The sequence below is a fragment of the Pelodiscus sinensis genome, chromosome 23 (assembly GCF_049634645.1).
Source record: "Pelodiscus sinensis isolate JC-2024 chromosome 23, ASM4963464v1, whole genome shotgun sequence".
Classification (NCBI taxonomy): domain Eukaryota; kingdom Metazoa; phylum Chordata; order Testudines; family Trionychidae; genus Pelodiscus; species Pelodiscus sinensis.
Window position 1 is genome coordinate 19,171,977 of NC_134733.1, and position 27,727 is coordinate 19,199,703.

Sequence of the window (27,727 nt, forward strand, 5' to 3'; positions counted from 1 at the left end):
GTTACTCCAATCCACACATGGGTCTCTTTATGGAGATTAAAGCACCAGGAATATCCCATTAAATGAATTCTGACAGCACGCAGCAAAAGTCCTTTTGTGGGACTATGAAATGCAGGGAAAAGTCAGCTTGTCACTCTGAACGGTGTGGATTCAGGGCGCACTCCAGTTGAATTTCCGGGAAAAGCTATTGCAAGTGAATAGAATCAGGTCCCATGGGTCTGTCTACATCAATGAGGCAGGACCATCCTTTCCTTTCCTTTCCTTTCCTTTCCTTTCCTTTCCTTTCCTGGCTGTGACTTGCTCAGTGTCATACAAGTAAGCAGCAAAGAGCCCTGAATTGAATAGCAGGTCACCCTCTTGCAGCCCATTTGTGCGCACAGGAGGGACATTGAGGCACAGTTTCCTTGCAACACGTGTTAGCTCTGGACACAAAGCATGCACGAAGAACGGTCTTGTCTACACTATCCTCTCCTCCCCCGCCCCCTACATTTTATCCCTGCTCTTGTGCCATGGGTCATGTTAGCATTTTAACCTCCCTGTCCCCAAGGCTTGCAGCGAGCAGGCCCTTCAGCGAGCAATACCAAAGGGGGAGTATAAGAAAGCGAAGTTTCCAGAGCCTGTCCCTGCATCCAGCCCCGTTATTCTGGCCTCTGCCCAGCCCTGACTGAAGAACAAGAGTCTCCAGCAGCCTGCCTTGTCAACTGAAAGGTTGGTGACATGTGTGCCAGAATCAGACAATAAGGCCAGAGGGGGGTCTTTTTTTTAATCACTGGGCTGTGGAGATTTAAAAAAAAAAAAAAAAAAAAAAAAAAAAGCTCCCTAAAATAAAACGAGCGGCCATTCTGGGAGGGCGACCCACTAACAAAGGAGACAAGAAAAGCAAGGGGACAGAGGGCCCCAAACCTATTGTTTCTCCGCTCCATTCGAAATGCCCGTGACTCCCATGACCTCTTGGGTTCTCTGCAATGAGGATTTTAGGACACCTGCCACCCTGAACAGCTGAGCCAGACTTATTATTGGCCTGCCTTTCCCTCACTGCTCTCTCTTTCTCTGCAGCAGCAGCAGCAGAGATGATAAAATTCTTCCCCACCAAATTCATTCTTTCACTCTCGCTCGCTTCCTCCTTTTAAAGAGGGTTTTGGGAGGATTTCTCTTAACCCCTTTCCACCTATTTTGAAACTGGTTCTGGAGTCTTGGCGAATGAATTCTGGTCCTGTAGACTCTCACTGCTCCCCCTGAAAACTGGGAAAGAATTTGGGCCTTTGTTCCATTTTGCTTCCACACTGTGGCAGCTCTAGCCAGTCGCCCTGGAAGTGGGTGTGAAAACACCCAGTTGGCAGCAGGAGGAGGCCTAGTGAGAAAAGTGTCCCACTGACTACTTGGCAGGGTTATTTGTCTGCAGCCCGGCATCCCGGCACATGTTAGTTAAAGATCCCTCTTCAAAATGGATGGAGAGAACAACGAGCAAACCCTCTTGGTAACCAGTTGTTGGAGCTGTCTGGGAGAGCCATGCTGAAAACCCCTTTCAGAAGACGGTTGTGAATTAGCATGGTTCATGCCCTAGTGTGATTGATCGGGGGACCTTTGAAGCCTCAGGCCTTCCATCCAGTAATTGGTTTCATAGCCACCTGATCCCTCTGTCCAACTCCCCTAGAGCTAGAGAATATTTGTCCTGGGCCCTGGCTGGTTAGATTCTCCCCTACGCTGTGCTATTTCTCACCACCTGAGCAGGCTTTCTAGGGTTAATTGCCAATTCCCTTTTATTTACTGTTGGTAGTTTGTAAAGCAGTCCTTGTGTTGTGGGCCAAGCATAGTACTAGCAGAGCAGCTGCTTTCCCCGCAAAATCTCTATCATAATGGAACCCCCTGTCTGCTCCTCTGCCCACTCCTTCAATCTCCCGCTTCTCTGTGCCCACAAGGTGATGTGTTGTGAGCATCTGCCCCAGAGTCAGATGCTGCAGAGCCATGAGTGGCTCCATCCATCACCGTGTCCCAGTGACTGAGGAAGCAGTCGGTATAGCATCCCAACTCTTGTCTTGTGTGGAGATTTGCAACAGTATATGCCACTAATCCTCCAACTAGCCTGGATTCTGTTTAGGTCTGGTTGCAAGGAAATCTCTTGTGGCCCACAGACTTGACACCTAACCTCAAGGGTAGGATAGTTAGACACTTGCTAGAAGTTTTGATCATCTACCTGTAATCTCTAAAACACAAGGCTAAAGAAAGAATAAAAGCAAAGAAATGCATTAGCGAGTGCGGCTCCCCTCTCGCCTCCCATCACTTTGTTAATACAGTGGGCATTTTAGCCATGGCCTTCTCCATTGATAGGGTATATCTACACTATAGAGTTTTTCTGAAAAAACTTCAATTACTGCAATTGCGTTCTTTCGGAAAAAAAATCAAAAGAACAGAGAGGGTTTTCCAAAATTGATAAACCTCTTTCTATGAGGAAGAAGCTTTTTTCAGAAAGAACTCTTTGGGAAAAAGGCATGTGTGGACGGAGAAGAGAGGGTTCTTTCGCAAGAAGAGGAAAGAGGAAAAAGCACAGGTGTGCTGGTGGCTATTCTGCCCATAGTAATCACAGCTTACATGCAGGATAGCGTCCAATCAGTGTGGACACAATCTGTCGAAAAAGCAGATCGCTTTTTTGATGAGCTTTGGCAGTGTGCACGCTCTCTTTCGGAAGAAGTTTTTTCGGAAGATCTCTTCTGGAAAAGCTTCTTCCAAAAGAAGCCTGCAGTCTAGACATAGCCATAGTAAATAAAACTCTCCCTTTTATGTTGGGATGCAAAAGTGAAAAGGGGGGAGGGAGGGTTGGTACAGCTTCCTCTTTCTAATCACATGTTTGAGTTTTGCATTCTTCTTATTTGCTGTTTGGGTGCAACAAGGCACTTCTGTGTCTGGTGGTTTGCAAATAAGCTACGTCCTCTAGACAGTGTATTCTCACAGCTTTCTAAGTGGGCTTTTGTTTTGTTGGGTTTTAATATTTTGTATCGTTTAAACCAAACAAAACTCTGGTGATGTGATAGGAAGTGCTATTTTTACAGGGAAATTCAGAGCTTAAATGAAAAAGCACTGGACACCAGCATGCTGTCCTTACCTCACCCCTTTGGTGTGGAAGTCTCTCAACAGTGCATGATGGTACATACGCCAAAGAGTCTTGATTTATCTAGGCACAGAAGGGTGACCTAAGGACAGATTGTTTACCTGGAGTTTCACGGTTAGTCTGAATTTCTGTGCACTAGTGCATTTTAGTTAGATGCACTAATGCAGTCGTTTTCATTCTTTTTTTCATTTGTGAACCCCCAAAAAATTTCAGATGGGAGGTGTGGATTCCTTTGGATGCCTTAGACATAGTCTGCAGTCTGTGGTCATAGGACCATAGATTGAAAACCACTGTACCTCTCAAGTACCATTTGTGGCTTTGTTTCCCTTGAGTTTTGCTTTTTATAATAGCATTGCACAGAGGGAGAGAAGAAGGTAAATGTCTTCTCCGATAGCCACACAAGAGGGTTAACAGGACCGGACACAGTATTTCAGCAACAGTCTAGCAAGGCCAAGTACAGAGGTAAAATAATCTCTCTGTTCCTACTCAAGATTCCCTTGTATATGCAGCCAAGATTTGCATAAACCCTTTTGTGTATGGCATCTGTTCAACAGATTATCCACTGCCATTCCCAAATCTTGCTCCAGGTTACTTCTTCCTAGGGATAGCATCCCTATCCTGTAAGTTATGGCCTTAATTCTTTGTTCTTATATGTTAATATTATACATTAATAATTAGCTGTATTAAAAATTTGAGCCCAGTTTACCAAGCAATCTAGATTACAAAGGTAGTTGTGTTACCAAACACCTCATAGAAGTATATTCTGACAACACCATTACTTTTATCAGACAAACATGTAATTGAATCAAAAATATCAAATTAGTTTGACAAGATCTATTTTCTGTAAACACATGTTGATTTGCATTAATTATATTACACTCCTTCAATTTTCAGTAATCAAGTCCTGGATCAGCCTCTTCATTATCTTGCTGAGAATCAGTGTCAGACTAATAGGCCTATAATTACTCAGATCATCACATTTAATCCATTTAAAATATTGGCATAATGTTAGCTTCTTTCTGATCTTCTGGAACTTCTCCACTGTATTGAAAAACAATATTATTAGTCCGGGGATCTCCTGAGCCAGATCTTTTAAAACTCTTGGCACGAGTTGGCTGGACCATATTATTTAAAAATACCAAATTTTAGTAGCTGCTCTTAAACATCCTCCTGAAATACTAGTGGAATGAAGCATGTTAATGGTTCTAATTCTTTTTTCACTTATCCCAGTGTAATTCTGTTGACTTCAGTGGAGTGAGCACATGATCCAAAGACCATTGAAGCCAGCCAGTGACTCCAGTAGACTTTGGATAAGGCTTCATTGCTGATGTATAAACTAAATGGAGAGTAAAGTCAAATTAATGTTGTTTTCCCAGCAATACAGAAATAGTCTCTGCACTCTTTTGCAAACTTTCCAAAAGCCCATGTTATTAGATAATTTAAAAATAAGGGTGTCTTTACAGGACAGAGGGTGGAACCTTAAAAAAATGTAAAGTTAGCTCAGTTCTTTTTTTAATGCAAGTATTATGGTCCATAGGAGTTACACGTGTACTTTTCAGGCAAGATTTGGTTCACTGCATTCCAGCTGGACTGCTTGAAAGGTTTTTAAGAAATGGTGCTGCTCAGAGTCTTGTGTTTTCCAAGCACGACATCACAGGCTTCATTAGAAAACTTGATGCCACAGCACTGGGGCTGAATTTCAATTCTCTGTTGATTCCCATGATATGTTGGATGAAATGTCAAAGGCTTCTGATAATGTGATTCCCCGAGAAGAAAGGAAGACAGACTTGGGCTGTGACTTTGAAAATCTTGCTTACCTTGCAGTTAGGGAATAAATCATTTGTGGTTTGAAGATGGAAAAAACCCCCACCTCATGCTTTATAATAATAAAGGGGGATTGACGAGGCCTTTCTGAGCCCTTTCCCTGTATGTCTGCTCTCAAGCTACAATCCAGACTCTGCGGTGGTTTATAATTAAACCCAAGTTTTGAGGGTTCTGTAGAGTTCTTTTTGCCCACCAGGTCAAGTCGAGTCTGGTTTCTATCATAGAACATTTCACTTCACTTCCCCCTTGAGGACACATGGGAACAGACAGTCCATTCATATCGAACAGATGACCACGAGGGGAGGCTTTTAAAAAAAAGTCTCTTTTTGTCTATTAAGCTAAGACTGAGAAGTTTTGAAAACTGCTTAATAATGTTTCCTAACATTTATACCGCACTATTTTCTTATTTCAATTTTCCAGGCAATTAAAAATAATTGAAAGTTATTGCCAATTCCCCTGAAGATATAATTTTTGTTTAAAATAAACTTATTTCCATACTTCTGAGATCACCAGATATTTATTTGACCATCTTTATAGGGGTCATGCAGATTACGCACATGGGATGGGAATGTGGAATAGGACTTACATTGTAACAGGAAAATGAGAAGAGAGGGGAAAAATAGCAAAGGTGGCTAGTAAATGTTCAGATATTTAATTATTTGAACACAAGGAATAGATCGGTTTTTGCAGTTACCATCTCGGGTCCAGATTCCGCAAAGCCCATAAGTGTATGCTTAAAGTTAGTTTGTGCTTAAGTCCAGTTAACTTTCAATGGGACTTATGTACACACTTCAGTACTTCATTTGAGATGGTTTCTGAATTGAGGCATGCAAAAATGTACATAGGTAACACCATGTTTTGTTAGTCTTTAAGGCGCTTCTAGACTATTCGTCATTTGTTAAATTTTTTCATAGGTAACATCAGTTGAACTAATGTAGATGTATACACTGTGTGTACATGTTGTAGGACTAGACCATGGGTTCCCAAACTGGGGGGCGGGCATGCAGAAATTCCAGGGGGGGGCACGAAGTGACCCAGCCCTCCGCCCCCAATCAAGTTTTGATGCCCCCGTCGGTCTCTCTCTCCTTTTTTTTTTTTTTAACGCTCAACAAGTGTTGCTATTTTTTGAGGGGGGGCCTGAGGGTTTTTCAAAAATCAAAAAGGGGGCGTGATGCCGAAAGGTTTGGGAACCACTGGATTAGACTGTTAGATGTCATGCTTGCTAACACATCCTCTGGAAGACTTTGGGGTCTAATATAGAAAAAGAGCAAGCCTCACCGCCAAGCAGTTGTATTGGTTGATACAGGCAGTATAGATAGCCAAACCTCTTCTGTCTTTGCTTTTATCCTATTAATAGAGTTGTAGCAGACACAATCCATGTGGCTGCTCAGTCATGCTGCATTGTAATATTGCTTAGCCAGTTCTCCCCCTTAAGGCTTAAAATCCATCACGTTATACAAGAGCTGAAAGCCTTCTTGTGGTGTCCCAGTTCCCCCCCCCCCCCCCCACCTCTTGTCCTTCCTAATTCCCTTTCTGGTTCTCCCTCCTGCCCCCATTCCTTTTTCTTTCCTCATTTGACATCATATACATTTGTATCTGCATCTATATAGTAGCTGCATTTAAAAAAAAATCTTCCTGTCCACAACATTATAGATTGAAAGAATGATTTTTGTATTGGAACATAGGAGTAGGAACAGGGGAGAAGAATGCATTTTGTATGTAAAGATCATTGTAAGTAGGTGTGTATCGTCTCCTTTGAACTGAGTAACTTTTCCAGAGTTTGTTCCTTAGGAGTTGTGTCTGTGTGTGTCTCTATCCTCTCTGTTTAGCAGGTTGGATTTAGGTAAGTTATTTTTATTTTTAAAAATGGTTACAAATTTTTGCCCGCCTTTAATGCCTCTGGCCACGTTTGCAAAAAGAAACCCTCTTCTAAGTGTGTCATATATGTATTTTGTGAAGCGCATCCTTTGTAAAATGCATGTCCCAGGCCACGTTAGTTCTGTTTAGACAAGTTATCCAATGGAGCTTAAAATGTGTGGGGGTTTTCTTACGTGCCAGAAGAAAAGGGGCACAGTTGTACTGAGCTGCTGCAAAGGCTTTCTTCCTTTCCACAAACTCCCCTCCTCAGCTCCATGTCTGGTGCAAAGAGCATGTGATGCTTATTTCTAAAGGCAGCAAAAGAGGCTTTGAAAGTCTAAGACTGTAATTGGTCGTCTGGCTTTATCCTTGGAGCTCTGGGGAGGCTTCAGGAGTAATAACGGTTACTTAAAGAAGATGAGCTTCTTGTGGGTTTCCTAGAATCATAACCTTTCCTCAGAGTGCATTAGTTGTCTAGTACTTACAGAAGCATCTGCCTGTCTTTCCTGTAGCTTTGAAAACATTTTGAAAGCAAAGAATTTGGTTTCTTCTTCTGCTCTGTGTGTGGTATTGAAGGAGACACCTCCCTGAAATGCAGCGTTTGCCAGTGGCCTTGGCCTGACTGAAAAGAGAGGTGGAAAGAAAAAGTGATGTATCTTTATTGACTTTAAATCCTCGTTTTGGATGCTCAGTTGTACCCAAAATGTCTTACCCTGTATGGGCACAATGTGTTCCCTTCAGTCTGCACTATAGGATGAAAATTATGGCAGTCTCTAAGAACTGCAGAGATTCATTTATTAGGGGTGGGCATCTCCCTTTGCAGTTTCCATTAGCCTTAATAAGATTTGTACACATGAATTCATAATCACTGACTTGACAATATATCCTTTCTCCTTAGACTTTGTAAGCAGCTTGGGACATACAAGCTGTATTGTCTGATGGTTAAAGCAGGGAACTTCTGCATTCCATTTCTAACTTTGACAGTAACTTCCTATATATGCCTTTGAGCAAAGCCTCTGTTTTACCTTTCTGTAAAAGGGACATAATCACCCAGAAAATTGTGTTTCAAGATTTTCTGATAAGGCATGCAGCATAAGTGTGAATGATTAACACTGACACAGAAGCTTTTAATTAAAAGGAAAGATTATATGCCTGTGGTCCTTTGCGTACCTCCAGGAAAGGGTGCCCGACTTTCGTCCCTTGGGAACCTGCGGAATAAAAGTGTCTCTCATGCTCTGCTGGCTCTTCGAACTTTGAAGTAATTAATTGTGATGTGCTTAAGCAACTCTTCCCAGCTTAGTTTGATGAATCTCTCAGTTCTGTTCGCCTCCCCTGTCCTGCTGCCTCTCAGGCTATGTCTAAACTGCAAGCCTCTTTCGAAAGAGAGCGTCTAGACTGCACGTGGAACTTTCGAAAAAGCAACAAGTGAGTCTGGATGCTCTCTTTCTAAAAAGCCCAGTTTGCTTTCAAGAACGCCTTTTTTCGAAAGAGCACTTCGTTCTTTCGATTTAATTTCAAAAGAATGTGGCTGCAGTCTAGACGCAGGTGAAGTTTTTTTGAAAAAAGGCTCCTTTTTTTGAAAAAACCCCTGAGTCTGGACACAGCCTCAGTGTCACATGGCCATGCATACATGCCATGTTTTGCTAAGGGTCCAGATAGCAAACCAGCCTGCCACAAGTATCAGGTTAGGTGCCTGGGCGGGGAGTGGCAGAGAGGATGTGAAGACCTATTTCTCTGCAAGGGGGACAGGAGAAGGGGTCATTGCATCTGTGTATCATTGTTCGGGTTTGTTTTTCTTTTTGTTCCATGGTTACAATTTTTTTTAAAAAACCCCACCAAATTCCTGCACTGACTTTTGCAGAATGTTCTACCCATAAAAAATTTAAAATGCTTTTTAAAAGCATCACCCTGGCAGCCCTCCATAGGGCTTTATTCACTTTTTTGCTGTAGGCAAAAGCGGCAGGGCTTGGGTGTGTGTAAAACTCCTGCTGACGTTCCAGTTCGCATGGCAATGACAGGAGACGATCGCTCTGATTGACAGCCCAGTGCTGCAGCGGCCTGCCGGTTAGCATATTTGGTTCCCGTCAGGAGTGATCCTGGCTTTAGAAGCAAACTGTTGTCAGTCTCCACTGGAAGAAGCTGGTTATGCCAAGGGGCTAGTACTCTGAAGACATTAGTTTTAGCAGGATGGCAACACATAGCTACATATAGGCAACATATAGGTTAATTTGAGGGAGGGGGCTTTGGCATGGTTGCTGCTAGGACAGGAATCCAGTGGAGAGACCCTAGGGAAGAGGACGTTAGAGGGTCTATTTTCAGACCTAGGAAGCTATCCAGAGATGCACTTTGTTAAGTTGCCATCGAAAGACACTTGCAGATCTTTGCCAGTTTGTTTTTTGCTGCAGTTCCCAAGATGGCTAGCGTGTTTAATAGTGTGGCACAGTCTTCTCTCCCCTCCTCCAAGACATTTCATTGTATAGACCAGTGGAGGGGGGGTGCGGAAGGTGGTAAATCTGCCATGTGACATGTTGGAACCAGATTTTTTTTTAATGGAGAAATCCACAGCCTCCTCGATTGTTTGCAGCAGAGGAATCCTGTAAGTTTGCATTCTCCAGGTACTGGCAGCATTTAGCTACATTCCCTTTTTAAATCAAAGGCAAGTTATGTGTTTTTAGGAGACCGCGGGCTACTACCGCAGGCACCAGAGGAGTCAGAGAAACTCCAAATCAGTCCTTTTCAGAGCTTGTTAACAGTCTACCCAGATACTAGAGGAGGGTTTAACAAAACAACAACAAAACCTCATCTGTTTTCTATCACTGTTGGGTCCCCCGCGCGCTCTCTCCCCTCCCCCTTTTTTTTTTCCAAGTTCGTAAACCCTGGCCACTGAAGTTTCTTATAAGTTGGATGGTATTTGAGGAAGAACAACATGCTTGCTGGAGCCGACCTTCACGAAAGCCACAAGGGGAATGCTTGCCCTTTTATGTAAGGTTTGAAATTAAAATGAGATTCTTGGCTGGCAGAGTGGACTCCTCTTAATAGAGGAACTGATGCCGTGGAGAGAATTTCATGATGGAACTTATAGGCAGTTACAGTAACAGATTCTGGTTTTAATTTAAAAAAAAAGGGGGTGGGTAATATCTGGTCAAAGCTTTTTTAGGTTCCCAGGACAATGATCCCATAGGGACTCAGACCAAGGTTTGAAAATGAGCAGAGGATAGGGCATTTAGGGGAGATTATTTTCTCCTTATTGAATCCTGCTGCCAGGAAACCCAAAGGTAAATCTCCCCTCAGCTTCATTGGTGTCACAGCAAAGCACCTAGCTTCCTCCCAACTTCTGTCCTCCCTCCTGTGTACATGCTCACACAGCTCCTTTCTCACTCACTCACGCACATGCACACACACAGAATGTCCGCATAGCGTTCAAAGAGTTCCCACACAACTGTTGCCAATGAAAACGACCAGAGGAAAAAGGTCCATTTTTCCTGCTTAGTCCCTCTGACCTGGTTTGCGCGTGTGTCAGTGACTGGATCTACTCCAGCATTGTGTGCGCATGCGTGTGTGCGTGTGTTTTGCTTTATTCATTTAAAAAACCCAAACCACCCAAACCTCAGGGTAGGGAGTTCTTTTCAAGCCCATAACTTCTAGTTTGCACTGGAAGGACAAGGCAGCATCTTAGCCAATGGAAAAAGGGGCTGCAACCCAGGGCCGAAAATCAAGTCCAGTTCCTAACAAATGAACTATTTCTTGTGGGAACACTGTTCTATGGAGGTTTAATCTTGACATTCAGGTTGTACTCCATTAGCTATTTGGGGAGAGTGTAGGGATTACAGCACATGACTGTATTCCAAAGTTACTTTGTCCATTTTTATGTTCTTATGAAAAGGCTGACTGTCAGTATCGTGAACCAAAGTGACAGACTGGGTCAGACCAAAGGTCTATCTAGCCCAGTGTCCTGTCTGCCAACAGTGGCCAATGCCAGATGCCCCAGAGGGACTGAACAGAACAGAGAATCACCGAGTAACAGAGAATCACCTACCCACTGTCAACCATTCGCAGCCTTTGACAAACAGAGGCTAGAGACACCATACCTGCCCATTTTGGCTAATAGCCATTGATGAAGCTATCCCCCATGAATTTATCTAGCTCTTTTTTTAATCCTGATAAAGTCCTGGCCTTCACAACATCCTCTGGCAAGAAATTCTGCAGACTGACTGTATGTTATGTGAAAAAAAACCTTCCTTTTGTTTATTTTAAACATGCTACTTATTAAAATTTCCATGCTGGGATCCTCCAGAGGCTCTCTCCCATTTAGCAACATGTGATGGGAAGTTTGGTGGTAACCTCTAACTTCTTTTCACAACTCCCTAAGGGTCTGGCAGCTTCAGGTTAACCCCATTCTCTTGACTTCCTGAGCTATTGTTTCAGGCTGTCTGCAAATCCAGGCAGTATCATGCACTCATAAGAACTAAAAACGTTATTTTTTAAAAAAAATTAAGGGTAAGCAACATCGGGAAAGGGAAGGGATTCCTTCCCGCCCTCCTTCCAGAAAGCTCCTGGTTCAAAAATAGCAGCTCAGAATAGGAAAGAAAGTGTGTGACGGGAGGGGAAGAGGCGGGGAGAGAGAGAAATCATGGCATATTTTAGTAATAGAAATGTTACTGTCTGTGGTTGAGTTGGTTCCCTGCAGCCTACCCAGGCACTGACCTCTGGCTCTTGTATATGTGTTTGAGACAACTGGTTTGTGCAGGCTATGATGTTTGAATGTTTGAGACAGGTCTGTCTAGCTCTCGTGAAGCCGGTAGTACACTGCCCTATGATGGTTGCTGCTTTTTCCCCTCTAGGCCTGATGGCAGCTGGAATCTAAAAAAGAATTAGTTTGCGGCTAAAAATAAATAGAATTATTTCACTTGGTACATTTTTTCCAGATTGCTCAGAGTATTTCCTATTTATTGTACATACACATACGCAAGTGTACACATGCACACATATATTCATACACATGCATGAACACACACACACACACACACACACACACTCCCTATTATAAAATATCCACAGCTGCATTCCAACTGCACTCACAGCCTAGATGCACTCACATCTACCTCCTCCCCCCCATCCGCCTTCGGTTCTGAAATTTGATTTGTCCTTTTCATATGTGTTCATTTTTTTAAATTGTATCCTTTGGTATATATGGTTGTGACTGTTTTCTTCCACTATTTGATCTGAGGAAGTGGGTCTGGCCCACCAAAGCTCATCATCTAATAAACCATCTTGTTAGTCTTTAAAGTGCTACATAGTCCTGTATTTTCCTTATTTTTTAATGTGTGTTGGGTTTTTTTGGGTGTCCAGTCTCAGCTGTGGGGGGGGGGGGGGGGAGGAGGAGAGAGAGAGAGAGAGAGAGAGAGTGTGTGTGTGTGTGTGTGTTTTGATGTTGTTGTGAGCAAGGATCCCATCAGGAGCTGCCTTTTCTAAAATCCTCCCCAGATGTAGTCAGCTGGTAAACCCAGGAGGGGTCTGGGAGTGATTTCAAGGATAAGAGATGTTTATGTCTGGCTCAGAGTTTCTCGGAACAGCGTTGCCTATTTAATTCACACACACTCTGATTTTTTTTCTTTGTGAAGATGCATCAGAAACCTAAAGTAAACTGAAGTTTAAAACGGTAACCCTTGCTGAGAGTGTCTTTGATTGGAAGACGGGAAATACACACTGGGAGTCTCGTTTGCTGAAGTCAGTCGTCAGAGATAATGAGCAGGCAGGGAAGTGCCCTTATCAGGACCAATGTCTGGATCCAAGTGGTTGCTTAATCGTGCCCTTGAAGGAAACAGTAAACCAACAACAAGCTGCAAAAGTGTGTCTGTAGTCCCTCTTCAGCTAACTGTTGGTGACTGATCTCATGCCTAGAAGTCCAGCTCTGTGGATCCAGACCTGCTTTACTGATGGGCAAAGTCTCCTCCACTTCTCTTGGGTCAAAATATGCAGACTCAGGCCTGAATAATCATTTTCCTAAAATAATTTAACAGCTTGGGAGGCTGACAGGATGGGGTGGGGGTAGGAAGTAAGAAAATTTAATTCTGGAGTTCACTAATAACTTTGAGCCAGTTCAACTGGTAGAACTTTTTTTTTTTCTGAATGTAAATGTGTCAAGGCGGGAATAGCTGTCTCTTTCTACCACCCCAACTCTATGAAACAATCTCAGAAATAAGTTCATGTGCTAAACTACACTACAGCCTGTAGCAATCTGAAAGTATCCCAGGAGGTGTGTTCACAACAAATCACAGCCATTTTGTATCCTAATAAATATGCTTCTGTGAATAACAGGAGCCAAGATCTGACCAGTTGACTACATTCACAGCCTCTCTGGAGTTGCTAAGTTGTACTGAGCAATTTGAAAAGAAAATTGTGCCTATAAAATATTGTTTTCTTCCAGGGACATTTTAACACCAAGCTGCAGAGTCAGGGAGCTTTTTTGGTGATAGCCGCGGGAATGAGGAGTAACGGTAGTTCGAACTAGGAAGCCTAGGGTTCGAACCAGCCGGGATTTAAAAATGGCGGCGCCCGGCTTATGCAAATGAAGCCCGGGAAATTCAAATCCTGGGCATCATTTGCAAGTGCGGTATGCCTACATTACCCTGCTAGTTTGAACTAGCGGGGTAGTATAGACATACCCTAGGAGATTGGGCTGGGAGATTTTTTAGATGGATCCACTGTTGGCTAGTTGCAAGTGTAACCACCACATGGATCCTGGCCAAAAACTTAGTTACAAAATAAAACCCCCAAAAAGCTTTCTTACGCATGGAAGCCAAGGGCCCGCTGGGAATAAACAAAGAATTTTCTAGAAAACTATTTTAAGTTTTGCTTCGCTGCAAATATTTCACAAAAGAGGCTCAGTCTCAGGAATGTGTAAGATTTCGGAATTGTGAGAGAAGCACTTTCTAGGAGACAGAATGGGTCCAATCCCGCCTTCCTGTAAGTGAGTCAAAGGATTTTACGCAGGGGTAAAGGAGAGGAGAATTAGCCCCTTTTGTTCCCAGATCCTTGAGATGAACTTTCTCAAGTACCAAATCACCAAAACTGTGCATCTTGCGTAACATTTTTGGTGGGGCTGTGCCAGTTGTCCGGGTGTTCATTAAGTATAATCAGACTCAAAAGCAAAGGGCTCGGCCGGGAGGTAGGCAAAGTGAATCCATGTCAGGACTCCAGGAGTAGGTGACAGGGATGTAAAAAGTCATTTAAAAATTTCACTGTGTAAGCGCTAAAAACCCTAGTGGTTACATGGATACACGCACTGCGGCATGGAGCTTATCTATAAACTTTGTATGGCAAAGCCCGCAGTGAAACCGGCTCTGCAGCTGGTCACCTGGAAGCTGCCGGCCCTGCTCTGGGGGAGCTAACATGTTACCTGTGATGGGGGTAGGCCAGGCCTGCCACAGACAGGGGCTACTCTGGCTGGGCCCCGTGGGGCTGGAGCAGCCCCCTACCCACGGCAGGGAGGGAGCTGCTGCAGCTCCTACGGGTTAACCGGAACCAGTAAGCCTCACCGATTACCAGGTAATCATTTACATCCCTAGTAGGTGAGCCCAGTAGCTCCATCAAGGAGCTTTCCACAATGCCTTTTCAAACCACCGCGTAACAGGGGCACTCTGAAGTGCTTTCAGCTGTGGTTTGTGCGGCCTCCCCGCAGGTCAGATGCAGGGCGACAGAGTGGCAGCCAGTGAGCGTGCTGGGAAGGGCAGGAATAGAAAGCAAATACTTCATGTCATCAGGCCTCCCAAAATGACAGGGTAAAATGAATACTTGATGTTTCCAATGGAGCTGTCAGGAGGGGGAAGAGGGAGAGCTCTGGTCTCTGGCTGTCTGGACTCCTGCCACCAAAACCAGAAATGTAATAATAAAAGGGAGGGGGGGGGGGGCTGTAGTAAGGGCTTCCTAGAACTGGTGTTTAGATGCAGTAAGTTTCTGCACTTTTAAATATGTACAGTGAAGTTGCAGTAAATCTTCCTACTGCTCCAGATGACAGTGCTCCGTGCTCAGTGCTCAGTCTGTTTCACCGAGACGGGTCATTTGGAGCCATCAGTCTGCATCAGACTAAATATTTTTCTGCAGGCCCTGTGAAAGTACAGTCCTGGATAGAGACCCTTTAATTTCGTATTAATCACCAGCAGGCTGCTTTGCCAAAAGCCTCTAGGAAGCGATTGGAGCTCGTGTCATGGTTGTAAAGGGTGTGGGTGCAAGGGAACTCAGATCTGAACTATGCCTAGTTTGGGATTTTGCAGGAGTTTGTTCATAATTTGGCTGCCTACGGAGCCCGTTGCATGGGCCAAGTAAGCACACTGGGTTTGATTCCCCCCTCGTTCGCTCTGTCTGGTTTGACTCCATGTTTTAATGGAGTTACTCCTGATTTGCACTGGTACGAGTCAGAGGAGACTATACCCACACAAGAACGCTTGGGGAGAAGGCTATAACCTGAACCCCTGTGTCCCTTGGGGATTGAACTCTTGAGTTGAAGGAGCAGCTTAGAGTGCTTGTTGGTAACGTGGTGCATGCCATTGTAGCAGGGTCCTAGTCACCCTGCCGTTTGGCCTGTGCAGTGTGTGGTCATGATGACATGTGGAATAGTGTGAACCTACCTTCTGGCCCTTAAAAAGGAACTCTCAGGGGTATCACTGGGGAATTTGTCCATCCATGTGCGGAATAAATTTGAGTAAGCGCACCAAGGCATGTGCAGGTGTGCACCACCACATACTTCTAGCTGTGGGCACTCTGCTAATCAGCTGGACAGCACCTGAATATCTCCTGGGTGGCTGCCCAAGCACTCACCTTACAGGGAACACAGGCGTTGTGCTCTGCTTAATAACACAACCTGTGCCAACTTTCTTCCAAGACAGAGCTCTGGAGGTGGATAAGGAGGTTATGTTATCTCTGTTTTTATACCTGAAGGATCTGAACTGAAGTGATTTTAGTGAATCAGCAGCAGCGCTTAGAATAGAACCTAGAAGTCACGTCTCACAGGCCCCATTTCTGATCATTAAACCACACCTTTCCAATGCCAGAACAGATCCCAGGGGGCCCTGACTTCCAAGGAGACACTGAGTGACATGTCTTGCGTACAGAGGCTGTCTTGGGGCCCTTTGCAATAACCCAGCATGCAGAAGGGTTAGGAAAGTTGCACTGACCCACTTTTCATCTCTGATGAAAGAAAGCGCAGCAGTTCCTGAAGGGTTGATGCTTTCAGATCTTCTCTTTGGCTGGTTTTGCTTTTTGGTGAAGGGAGAAAGAATCTTTCTCCCTGGCGAAGGCCGAATGCACATAGGCTTCCTGTGAGCTCGCTGTGACTGCATGGGCTTGTAATGGCGGAAGCTCCTGATCTCTGTTTTGTCTAGCAAAATCCCACGTGGACTTGCCTATCCGGAGTCAGCTGCATGTCATCCATGTAGCTGGTGATAGATTTTCTCCCAAGCTTTTGCTGCGGGAGGGCAGCCTGACAGGTTGCGCCTGATTCTGATTAGGGATGTAATTGTATAGTCAATTTGAACCCCGTGAAGCGCGGCTAGGAAGCCTAGTTCGAACTACCTAGTTCGTGCCGCGTGTAGCCGCGCTGCACGGGGTTCGAACCAGCGGGGTTTTAAAAATGGCGGCTCCCGGCTTATGCAAATGAAGCCCGGGAAATTCAAATCCCGGGCTTCACTTGCAAGTGCGGTATGCCTACATTACCCTGCTAGTTCGAACTAGCGGGGTAGTGTAGACATACCCTACGTCCTGGAGAGGGGGGAGGGGGGAGGGGACAAAGCCCAAGGACTTCAGAAAGTCTAAAGCCAGCCCTGGGAATCCCATTAAAATGAGGTTGCAACCCACTTTGGTCTAAATAACACTTAGTCCCGCCATAAATGCAGGGGACTAGACTAGATGACGTCTCAAGGTCCTTTCTGGTCCTGTTGCTCTATGATTCTTCAGGACTGGCCAGGCTTCTTTGGTGAGTATCTGCTTGGTCCCAGTATACTGCAGCATCGTCTTTGCAGCCATTCCACGCTCTCGGGGTAGGTCTCCTGTCTGGGTGCGTGCCTGGATCACAAGTTGCCTGGGGATAAATGTGCAAACCACAAGTCAAGAAGTATCCCTGTGTCTCCACACCATGCTAGTATTTGCAGCCAGTTATAAGCTTCACAGACACCTCTGCTTTCATGCTGTACAGCTGAAGAGGGTCACAGCCTTGCCCTGTGATGTTGACCTATTTGGTCAGGAGGCTGACACCCATGCTGTAGGTTATTGTGTGCCGTGCCGTTGTTTGCTGCTTTAGTTTTAATGTATTTTTATCTTTTGGTGTCTGACACGTTTTGAACCCCTCAAGAAGGGTATCTTTGAGGTTTCTTCAACCCGGTATCAGACTGGCGTCTGGTCTTGTGGTTTTAGCCCTTAGTCAGAAATCCACTTAATTTTCACGCCCGAATGGCGTATCTGCCGAGACAGGAAGCTCCACCCTTTCTTATGGTGTAACTGAACTGAGCTGTTTGCAAAAGCTGCAGTGTGAACAATATGCCATAATGCTCTGCATAGATTTATGGGCCTATTTCTTCTGATTTTGCTGCCACTCGTTTCAGGGGAATGCATCCTCTGTGACTTCATAGGCATTATTCCTGAGGTACGCCCGTATCTGGGAGATAAAGAATCAGATCCATACACACACAAGTTCCTACTTCTTTCGAGGGGTCACATAAAGAGATGAAAATGGAGGTTTCTTGGATCAGTGTGTGTGTGTGTGGTGAGGGACATTTAAAGCAACCATGAAAAAGATAGATTTCTTGTTGCAGTAGGATTTACTCCAAGTTCTTCTCCAGAGCTGCGCACCTCTATCTCTCTGGGGTGAGTAGATGTACATGTAAAAATTGTGCATTACTATGGCTTGCTCTCCTGACAGTCTCCCTTCCCTCCTCCGATGGACTGAATAATTCATTCTTGATGGTGACCTTGGACCTTCTGGGCTCAGCCCTGTGTTAGGAGAGGTGCGGAGCTGAGCGGCCAGAGGATGGAATTGTGAATCACAGTTCCTTCCCGCTCTCACGCCCTTGCTGGAGTCTGGGAACCTGGGGGGTGTTGCTTCCCCCCTTAGTGCAGACTCAGCTTTCCCCTAGGTGGCAGTAGTGGCCCCATGCAGCCTGTCCCCTCTCCCCGCACCTAGGACAGTGATCTGAGGAGTTGATCAGGGCAGTGGGAAAGGGTGGGAGCCAATCTTAGCCCATCTGCAACCAGATGAAGCCAGGCAGCAGTCCAGCCTTCAAAGACACTGCCAGCCAAGTAAGATAAAGTGATTTCTGCTAGTATTGTTCCCACGTCCCCGATCCGTTTCAAGCTCCATTTAAAAGGAAGGGGCAGGGTTGGGGGAAAGACACCCTCTGGCCTCATCAGTCTCCGCACAGAACATGCTCCGTCCCTTTCACTGTCTGATTTCCATGCAAAGATGAATCGGTAACCCCATGCAGCGTGGGTCACTGCACCTGCTTCCAGCCTGTCAGCTATTCTCAAAGCTACAATAATAGCTATAGTGGCCAGCCTTGCCCTGCATCACTGAACTCAGAGCAAAAGCCGGGAGTTTTTCTTTTCTCACTTGCTTTTGCCCCCTGCTGGGGGAGGGGCGGCTTCCGTCACACCCACCCTGGGAAGGATTAAAAATCCATGGCAATGTGCAGGAGTTTACCCCATTTTAACAACAGTAGGTTGCGGCAGGGGGGGGGTCTGGGGTAGGATTAGACGTGGCTGTGGTGAGATCTGAATCGGAGATTGGGTCCCTTCAGTTGGTTCTCTTTGAATCAGGGACAGCCCTGCAGGTCCCATCTGATCCACCCCTGTGTTCCTAGCTGGGGAGCCTTGTATCTTTCTGCCCATCTGCCCACCACTCTCCACCTAAAGTTCATGCTCCTACGAGGCCCATTTCTGCTCTCGTTTGCACCAGTGTAAATCGATAGCCTCACGGTGCTGGGAAACTGGAGTGACGGGCGGCAGAAGGAAACCCTGGCTGGTTGGGTTTGCAGAGGTTGTTTGCTGCTTGGTTTCAGAGACCAGAGAAACAGGCATGTGCGCTTGTTTGCCTGTTGAGTACAGGGTCAGATTCGAGAAGTGCTCCCATAGACTTTGGCATCCCTCAGGATTAGGCCCCAAGCGAGGCTACTGCTTTGTTTGTAGGTTTGAGCTTATCCACCACTGGATAGCTGCTCACATCACAGCAGGGCCTTAGGCAGACACACGAACATACACACCTAGAGCACTTCCTGCTTTGTGCTTTAAAAAAACCCTTCAACAGATGTGGGCTGTAAGCCCGAGGTGGCTCACCACGGTTAGCCACTGGTGGGCCGATGCCGTTTATGTACCGGTGCATCCACAGGTACCACTGCTTGCAGCTCCTATTGGCTGCAGATTACTGTTCCCAATCAATGGGAGCTGCAGGAAGCAGCACAGACCGGGATACCATTCCCCGCATATCCCATTGGTCGAGAACGATGAACCAATGGGAGCTGTAAGGGGCCATACCTGCAGATACACTGGTAAATAAAGCCGGGGGCTAACCCTGGAAAACCGCATCCAGCTTACAGGCCATTTATTGCCCCCTGCCCTTGGGGAATAGAGAAGCTGGGAGAACAAAAATCACCCACTCAGCCCAAATGCCTCCAGCCGGAAACCAGCTAGAGAGGAACTAGCTGGTAGATCCCAGAGGGAGCCCCCAGGAATGATCTCGATTGGCTTGCAAGTGTGCGAGCCCCCCGTGTTCATTCTCTTGGCCTGAAAAGGAACTTTCAGGTGCCTGGCTGGGCTTGCCAGTTAACTCCTGATCCGTGTGTTTCGGTGGTATTGAGTTTGCAGGAGGGAGGGGTATCTTTCTGAGAAGCAGCGGGTAAAGGTTGTCTCCACTGATTTCATGCTTTGATAACACAATACCTAGTCGAGCTAGCATGACACGTCAAATGGGAGCTCATTTGGCCAAAATCCAAACTAGCATGAACAGCCCCAGTGCTTCTGTGGAATGATAGCATCACAAACCATTGTTCTTGAGCAACACAAGCGAAGGGGGGAAAGGTAAAGGAAACAGCGATTTCTGCTTCAAGCTTCTCAGAATTTCTTGCACACATCAGTGGGGCGGGGGAGGGGGGGGGCAAGAATGGAGAAAAGCCCTTTTAAATTCCACCTGTGAGCATCTTGTATGTGGGAGATGTTTGGATTGACATAAAAGAATTTTCATCCCCACATGATCTACTGGAGGGATGAGCAACCTGCTGCCCATTGGGGTACTGGGTGTAGCCCATGAAACGTTTTATTTTTACTGCTGTCCACGCTCAGGGTTGCAAAATTCCACTTGTTTCTGTCCACGTCATTTTTTTCTTACCAGCATTACTAAAGTGATGTGCAGCGAAACTACCCTCTCCTGGGAGACTGTCTTGGTCACAACAATCTTGCGGCCCCCTGAGATGAAGGAGAGCCACTCATGCAGCCCACTTACTAGCCTCGGTTGCTCATCACCGAGCTATCGTATCTCCCCCATGCGGTTACTTTGGCCACGATGAAAGCGACAGAGTGATACTTTTGTCAGTCTTATTTATTGCCAGCTGAGCGCCTGTCCTAGCCTGGAGTACAGTCGGTGAATCATATGGAAGGGGGAGTTGTGCTACATGCCTTGTCAGACTTTTGCGTTATATTGTCCATACTATGCGAGTGTTTTTGTCCTTTCCCTTCTTGTCATCGTCCACCTCCTCAACCCTGATTTTTTTTGAGTGGTTGTTCACACTCCCAGGGCGTAGGAAGATCAGATTCTGCCTATTTCATCAGCAGACTCTGCTTTGCAAAGCAAAAGTCATGCTTGGAGGAGAGGCATGTCGTAATGCTTTCTCATTGGCTGCCCACATGACCTCTCTGCTGCGCTTCTTGGTCATCGGTTGACCGCTTTTGACACTTATAGATCATGAGCCTTTGATGGGTTCCTGGCAAAGCTGCTGCCGCTCACTGAGGAGGGAACAAATATTTTCAGGGGCTCTGCCCAGACAGATAGGGATGTAAGGAGAAGGGACACCACAGGGCATTGTGTGATGGGACAAAAAGCGACCCAGCTTTTTTGGATTTCAAAGCGTTATCCCCACTTCTTCATGAGCAGCTCTGCTTCTTGAGTCATCCTTGTTCACGGAGAGTGAGAAAGCAATTACTGGTGGTGTTACAGTAGTACCCGTCACCACGGTTGTGCCTAGGGGCAGTCTCTGCCCCAGAGAGCTAATAATCTGAGCAGCAGACGGAGAAAGGGTGGAAGGGGAAACCGAGGCAGAGGGCGGTGACATGACTTGCCTGAGGTGTGCCAGCAACTTGGTGTGTGCAATAGACTGCCTGGCTTCCAAGTCACAGTCCAGTGCCCTGCCCACAAGCCAGCCCAGATTCTCAGAAATGCCAGTACCGCACGGTGGAAGATGATGTTGCTTCATTTAGAACAATCGACATGGGCTATCAGCAGCTGTTTTTCGTGTGTCTGTCTGTCTGTCCGTCTGTCTGTGTTTTTCTTCCCACCGAGGTGCGTGTGTTTCTTCTTTGCCCCTGTTTTACCAGGATTCCCCATCCCGGCTCCGGTGCACAGAACAGTGCTGACTACTGGCAGTGAGGGGCAGGGATTTTTTGCTGGTTTACTTCTCTTTTGTGCCGCTTGGGCTCCCCCCTGCCCCTTTCCCCCGGCCTTGGCTATCAGCCTGGATGGGAGGGGGACAAACGGGGAGGGTGGAGAAGAAGAAAGGAGACGCATTGTCCCTTGAAAATGCAAATGAGGGATTCTATATAAATATCTTTCCTCCAGCCTCTTTAAGTCTTGGCACTTTGCTCCCCACTCCCCAGAAGCTATTTGGTTTTGCACTGGCCCCGGGTTCAAGTCCATTAGGGTGCTGTCCGCGGGTGCACAATGCTGGGCCCGGGGTGGCTGTCCTCCCTCCTGCCTGAACAGAATGTTCTTCTGCAGCTGAGCGGGTAGCGCTGATTTGGGGGGGGGGGGGGGGGGGGAGATGACTGGTCTCTTCTGCTGAGTCTTGCCACCTGTTGCCTCTTTCATTCCAGGCCCCTTCCTCTCCCCTCCCCACATTGCTCACCATCCCCAGTGGATAGGGCTGGGACCCGCCTCGCCTGCCAAATACCATTCTGATGCTGTCACTGCTTCTGCACAGACAGCGTCTCTGAGAGCAGCAGCGAACCTTTTCCCCCCACCCGCTGCCCGGTGCTTTCCGCGGAAGGCATGTCAGAGTGCCCCTTTCGCGCTGGCGGAGGAGGAGGGGCCGCAGCACGGACATTTCCAGACTCAGCCCAAAGATATAAAAGGCTGGCGCTGAGCCAAAAGAAGCCCTTGCAAATCCATTGACATTGGTATTTGGCACCAGCCCGGGCTAATTTTGCACTCTTGGTTACTCACGCATACACCGTACCTCATCTGCTGTGTTTGGGAAGGCGCCCCCACCGCGAGCTCACCTTGGAATGCAGTAGTAAGAGGTCCGTGCTGGGTTTAATGATACAGCACGAATCAGGCCGTAAAAGACCACGAGCAGCCTGCCAGATGAACTGGCATTAACTAGAGACTGGTTAGCTTGAGCTACAGATCTGCCAGGCTGCTCTGGCACCCATAAAAGCAGCAGATTTGATCGTGCAGTGGCGGTCAGAGTTATCTCCAAATTAAGGCTACTAAGGGTCTAACTCTAGGTTTTGCTGTGAGCAGAGTGGACAGGGAAGTGGCCTGGATGTCTGGAGAAGGGAGGTTGAATCTCAACTCTGCCTGGAACATCCTTCGTGAACAGTGGGTCAGTTACTCCATGCATGATCTCCAAGAATAGTGGCTACTGGCAATTTTCCCTCTAATTTGTTCCATTCATGTGTGGAATACATTTTGTTATGTGCACTGAGGCATGTGCAGATGTGTACCACTAGGAGAAATATATGCTGCCAGCTGTGGACACTCTGCTAATCAGCTGGCAGACATTTGAATCTCTCCTGGGTGGCTGCCCAAGCACACAAGCTTGCAGGGCACTATGGCATGGGGTGACTTTTTTTTGAGTGCTCAACTTCAGATGCCTTCAAGGGGCCTGATTTTCAGATATTACTGAACACGTGCCCTCTAAAAACCAGGCCTCTTCCAGGGGGCCTCAACTTGTACACCCAGAATCAGTGGACACTTGTGAAAAATCTCAGTGACACTTACTTGCCTTTGTCTAATGCTTTGTAATCAAGGGACGAAAAAGCTCTGTATAAACACACAGTCTTGGGATTATTGCTGGAGATTGCTCTGTTGTGCTGCCTCTTAATAAGAGCCTTGTTGGACAGCAATGTGGAAAAGGAACGAGTTTTCCAACTCCCAGAAAGAAAGTTGGTGTGTTCTTGTTTTATTATTTGTACTCTTCATGCAGAACGAGGTCCAGGGCCCGTCCGCTAGCCGTGTTTGTGCTGGCCATGCCTCAGTCCGGAATCCCCCGCACACCAGTGAAACCAGTAGTTACCAATTTTTTTGCAAGCCACCCTGGGACTGTAGGAATTGTATTTCTTCGTGGTGTTGAAGGAAAGGGGTCCTGCTTGCCAAAGGACTATTTTATGCTTGAGGGTGATTTATAGGCCAAGCTGAGGCACTTGTGGAAAAGGCAAAGCAGCTCTTGGCAGCGCCCCCAGAATCCACTGCAGCTGTGGGGTAGTGAAGTCATCGGCATAACAACCATTGCAAACAGAATAACAAAGTCTGCTCTGTTCTCATTTAAAATAATCTTTCCAATTCAGGAACCACATTAAAATTTACCTTTCTGCATACAATAATAATAAAAAAGGCAGATACTTCTTAGAGGCACCGTGTGAATAGCTAAGTTATATTTACACTTCATTTTAGCCCTTGTATCGTAACGTTGTGTCTTGCCATTTATGCTTTAATGAATGAATGAAGCCAGTGTTGTGCCCTGGAATACATTTGTCTCTTTCCCTTTGTCTCTTTCCATTTGCAGCTCTCCACGGTGTAGTCATGAAATGACAGTTCTGTTCAAGGGATTGCGGGGAAAGATCAATATTTGTTTTAAATATCACCTTTTATCCTGGCACCAAATTGACTATGCAAAGAATAATTAGTAAATCTCTGCTCCCTCTCCTCCTCTTCCTTTCAGGTCTCTTCAGATCCTCCTGCTTCCAAAAAGCCCAAAATTGATGACTCTGCTTCCCAATCTCCAACTTCTGCTGAGAAGGAAAAGCAATCCAGTTGGTTGCGGTCCTTGTCTGGTTCATCCAATAAGGTGACTCTCAAGTAATACACTTGCCTTGTTGCTTAAAGTCGATTGGTGGGAAGCAATTTGTGCTTGGTCCCTCCTTTGAAGCCAGTGGGACCAACACCAAAGATGGCTTTGGCCCATGCTTTCTCAATGAAAGATGTTCTCTGCTTTCCCCGAGGGACAGTGAGTTACGGTGCCCTTCCCCTTCTGCCGCTGCCGCTCAGTGAGCAGTGGCGTGGCTGTGGAATGAAACAAGCAGGTTCTTGATGCCTCAGCCATATGGGAATCCTGAAAGGCCCTGGAGTCCCAGACAGTCTCTTGCAAACCACATATTTGTTGGCAAGCAACAACTGGATGGGACTTTAATTCTCATCCAATTCTGCTCCTCTGGTGAAAAGCGATAAGCAGTTAGGTCCAGCCAGCTGCCCCTGCTGAGGAATTGTGTGAGAGGTAACAGAACCCAAGTGCGCGCACATGTCAGTAACTTTCCTTTGCAATGTACTCAGTGGTGACCAGTTTTTGTTTGTTTTTTCTCTTCCTTTCTTTCCTTCCCGCCTTTGCAGAGCATTGGTTGTGTCCATCCCCGTCAGCGCCTCTCTGCTTTCCGGCCTTGGTCCCCCGCGGTTTCAGCAAATGAGAAAGAGCTCTCCACACATCTTCCCATGTTGATCCGAGACAGGTAAGAAGACTTGGGCCCATGGGGTGGGAGGGCGAATCGATGTTCTATGAGAGCTATCTCCTTTGTGGATGTTCCCTTGCACTGATATTAGTGACCGTGTTTGGTTCAAGTAGTCTGCTGGTAGTGCAGTGAAAACATTTGCAGCCACCAGTGATTCTAGGGAGGGAAAACAAGAAAGTGGCAGTATTTATGCATTCAGTAATTCAGTTACCTTGAGTGAAACGTGTCTCACAAGTTTGCAAAATGAAGGATCTGTGTTGCTAGTTTGGTGGTGCAAAGACAAAAGCATTTTGTGTCTTACCCATCTACTATTTAAAGATGGCTTGGCCCTGGCTGGCAACTGTTCCAAGCTGGTAGGGACCAGCTGTGATCACCAGGCCGCTCTTAGTTGCCCCCTGTGAAATCGGGTGGTCTCCGCCCAGGTCAGTAGCATACAGGTGCTCCTGTCACATGGGCTCGCTTGTTGGCAGTGTCAGCAGAAATTCCATGGATTGAATGGGCCATGGAGCCCAAACCATCTCTTGGCCATATAAGGGATTTCATGGGAGTTGATTTGAGACACCCTGGTCAGGGCAATGCATGGAAGCGTCCACTACTGCTATGTGTGTTGTTCCACCTTCTATAGAGCACATTTCACATGCCTTAAATTCACCCTTTTTTTGTTCAGTAATCATCTATTAAATTTACTGTCTCTACAGCCTTGTCCCTTGGGCTGAATTATACTGAGATATTGCTGTAACGCTCAAACTCATGGCATCAGTTTGCTTTGTCCTTCTAAACATCTCGATTTCACACTTCCTAACAAACCAGGTCCTAAACCCGTTTTATTAGTGTACTGCCAGTGGAACCTCTCTAGTCTGGCACCCTGGTGCCAAACCAGAGAATGCCAGACTACGGGAGGTCAATATTGCGTAGTAGCATTACCAACACTGCCACTGTTTGCTGGGCTCTTAGAAGACATTTGGCATAAATTAGAGCTAAATAACTGCACAGAACACAGAGCCAAGACTGGGGGCTGTAAACAAACTTTATGGGACTGTGGGAAACTTGGCCACAGCCCTGATAAGTGGACATCTGGAGAACTGAAATCATACCGGACCACAGATGTTGCCAGACCAGAGAGTGCTGAACTAGAGAGATTCAAGCTGTAGTGTTTCAGAATTTAACAGGCCTTCCACTTATGGGAATGAACTAAATTAGCTTCTAAAGCCACTCTTCTTGCTGTTTATTAGGTGGTGGTGTTGTTATTATTACAGCAACACCAGAGATTGGAGCCCCATTATACTAGGCACTAAACATCCACTGAGAAAAATCCTTGCCCCTTAAGAGCGCACTATCTAAACAGTTCAGAAAAACAATTGGAAGGGGAAACAAAGTTGCTAACTCCATCAGGTACATCAGTGGCAGAGCTGGGAATAGACTCCAGATACCCAGCATCCATTGGTCCCATCCTTCTGACTTTAAACCTTCAGTCCACCTGCATCAGCCCACCCTTTAGGACTCCAAGGACCCCCCATCCCATCCCTAGTTATTCTTGGAGAGGTTTCCATGACCTTACCTAGCACTGCCACACAGGGCTTGTCCTAATCAATTGGTGAAAATTTGTTGAGCAAAAAAAAAGGGGGGGGGGATGCAGTCACGGCCCTTTTAATTGCTGAATGTCTCTGGCAGTCCTGGGCAGCCACCTGGCTTGCCTGCCCCTAAGATCAACTCTACTGCCATACACACCTGATGCCTTCGTGGTCATTCCAACCTGGCCATTTAGATTTTTGTTTCAATTGGTTTTCCCTCTCCCTCCTGCACAGTTCTGTCGTTTTGTGGAAGGTAAAAGGATCTGTACATGTACAAAGATGCTCAGATCCATGTGATTCTGCATGCATAGGAGTGTTGGTTTAGCGGTAACTACAGTAGGATCTGCCCATAGTACACTCCATTGACACCCGGAGGTCCAGACTTATAAAGAGAGTTGAAGTTGGAACTGCAGTCTGTGCTTGTGTTCAGTGCATGTCAGTGTCTGCGCTCTTTGTATGTGTACCCATCTTTTACATGTCCAGTTGCTGTTGCGTGTACAAATGGTGCCGCTGAGGATTTGACAACTGTCCTTGGAAAGTTACTGTTACGGACCCTGATTCTGCTTTCATATTGGTTTTATAACAGGGCAGTAGCTACTCCTGATTTACACTGGTACAAGCAGTGATCAGAATTGGTCCCTATCTAGGCAGTGGTGATAGCTCTACCAATACTTGAGGTTGCCTGACACTTTCCATTATAAGTCCCTGTTTTCAGTTGTTTATAACTTTGCCAAATTTTAACTGCACAGGTTGAAAACTGTTGTGCCAGTTGTCTGCCTCAGACTGAATTTTTTGGAAAAGTTTCAGCTGAAACGGTTGGGAAAATACATTGTTTTGCTCGTATTAACAAATTGTTATAAGATTTGTATATATCTATATAACACTCTTGTACTCAGTGCTTTGAAAAAGCCAACGGAACTTGGCTGGGGAGTCACCCTGATTTCAAGCATGTGTCTTGCTGTCCTTGTGAAAATTCATCCAAATTTGGCAGTTGTAAGCCTCAAAAATCTTCGTTTGCACATGCAAAGTAGAGACTGTAACATATGATTAAGGATTGTCTCACATTGCATATATACAAGGGGGACTGAATTAAGGTTACATGGGCAAGCTTGTAAGGCCAAGCCATTGACCTTTCAACTTTTTGTGTGCTTGACATTGCAGTCGTAATGTTTTTTAACAGAGTTCATTGAATATAATATATATATATACACACACTCACGTACATGTGATGTGGAGAAATTAATTATACACTACAAAATGTTGTTGGCACTCTAAAGGCTTTTCTCCAGCAATCTCAAAAATTGGAAGGCAATTGTGGGTAGTTAGATGTAAAAGCATCATCTCTTGGAAGAATCCCTAACGCACCAGAGACCAAAATATAGAAACCGCATTTAGCATGTGGGAGACGTGAGGGTCTGGTCTCTTCTGCGTTCACAATATTTAACCCTATGCA

At 46.0% G+C, this 27,727-nt stretch overlaps 1 protein-coding gene across 2 annotated transcripts in view; it reads left to right on the forward strand.

Moving 5' to 3' along the window:
• Positions 1-27,727, forward strand: part of SKI (SKI proto-oncogene) — a 159,984-nt gene that overhangs the window by 117,095 nt on the left and 15,162 nt on the right. For both annotated transcript variants that reach the window (XM_075906853.1, XM_014571564.3), the window contains exons 2-3: positions 23,923-24,048; positions 24,588-24,703. In XM_075906853.1, the coding sequence (XP_075762968.1) occupies positions 23,923-24,048; positions 24,588-24,703 (242 nt within the window). The remainder of the gene's footprint in view (positions 1-23,922; positions 24,049-24,587; positions 24,704-27,727) is intronic.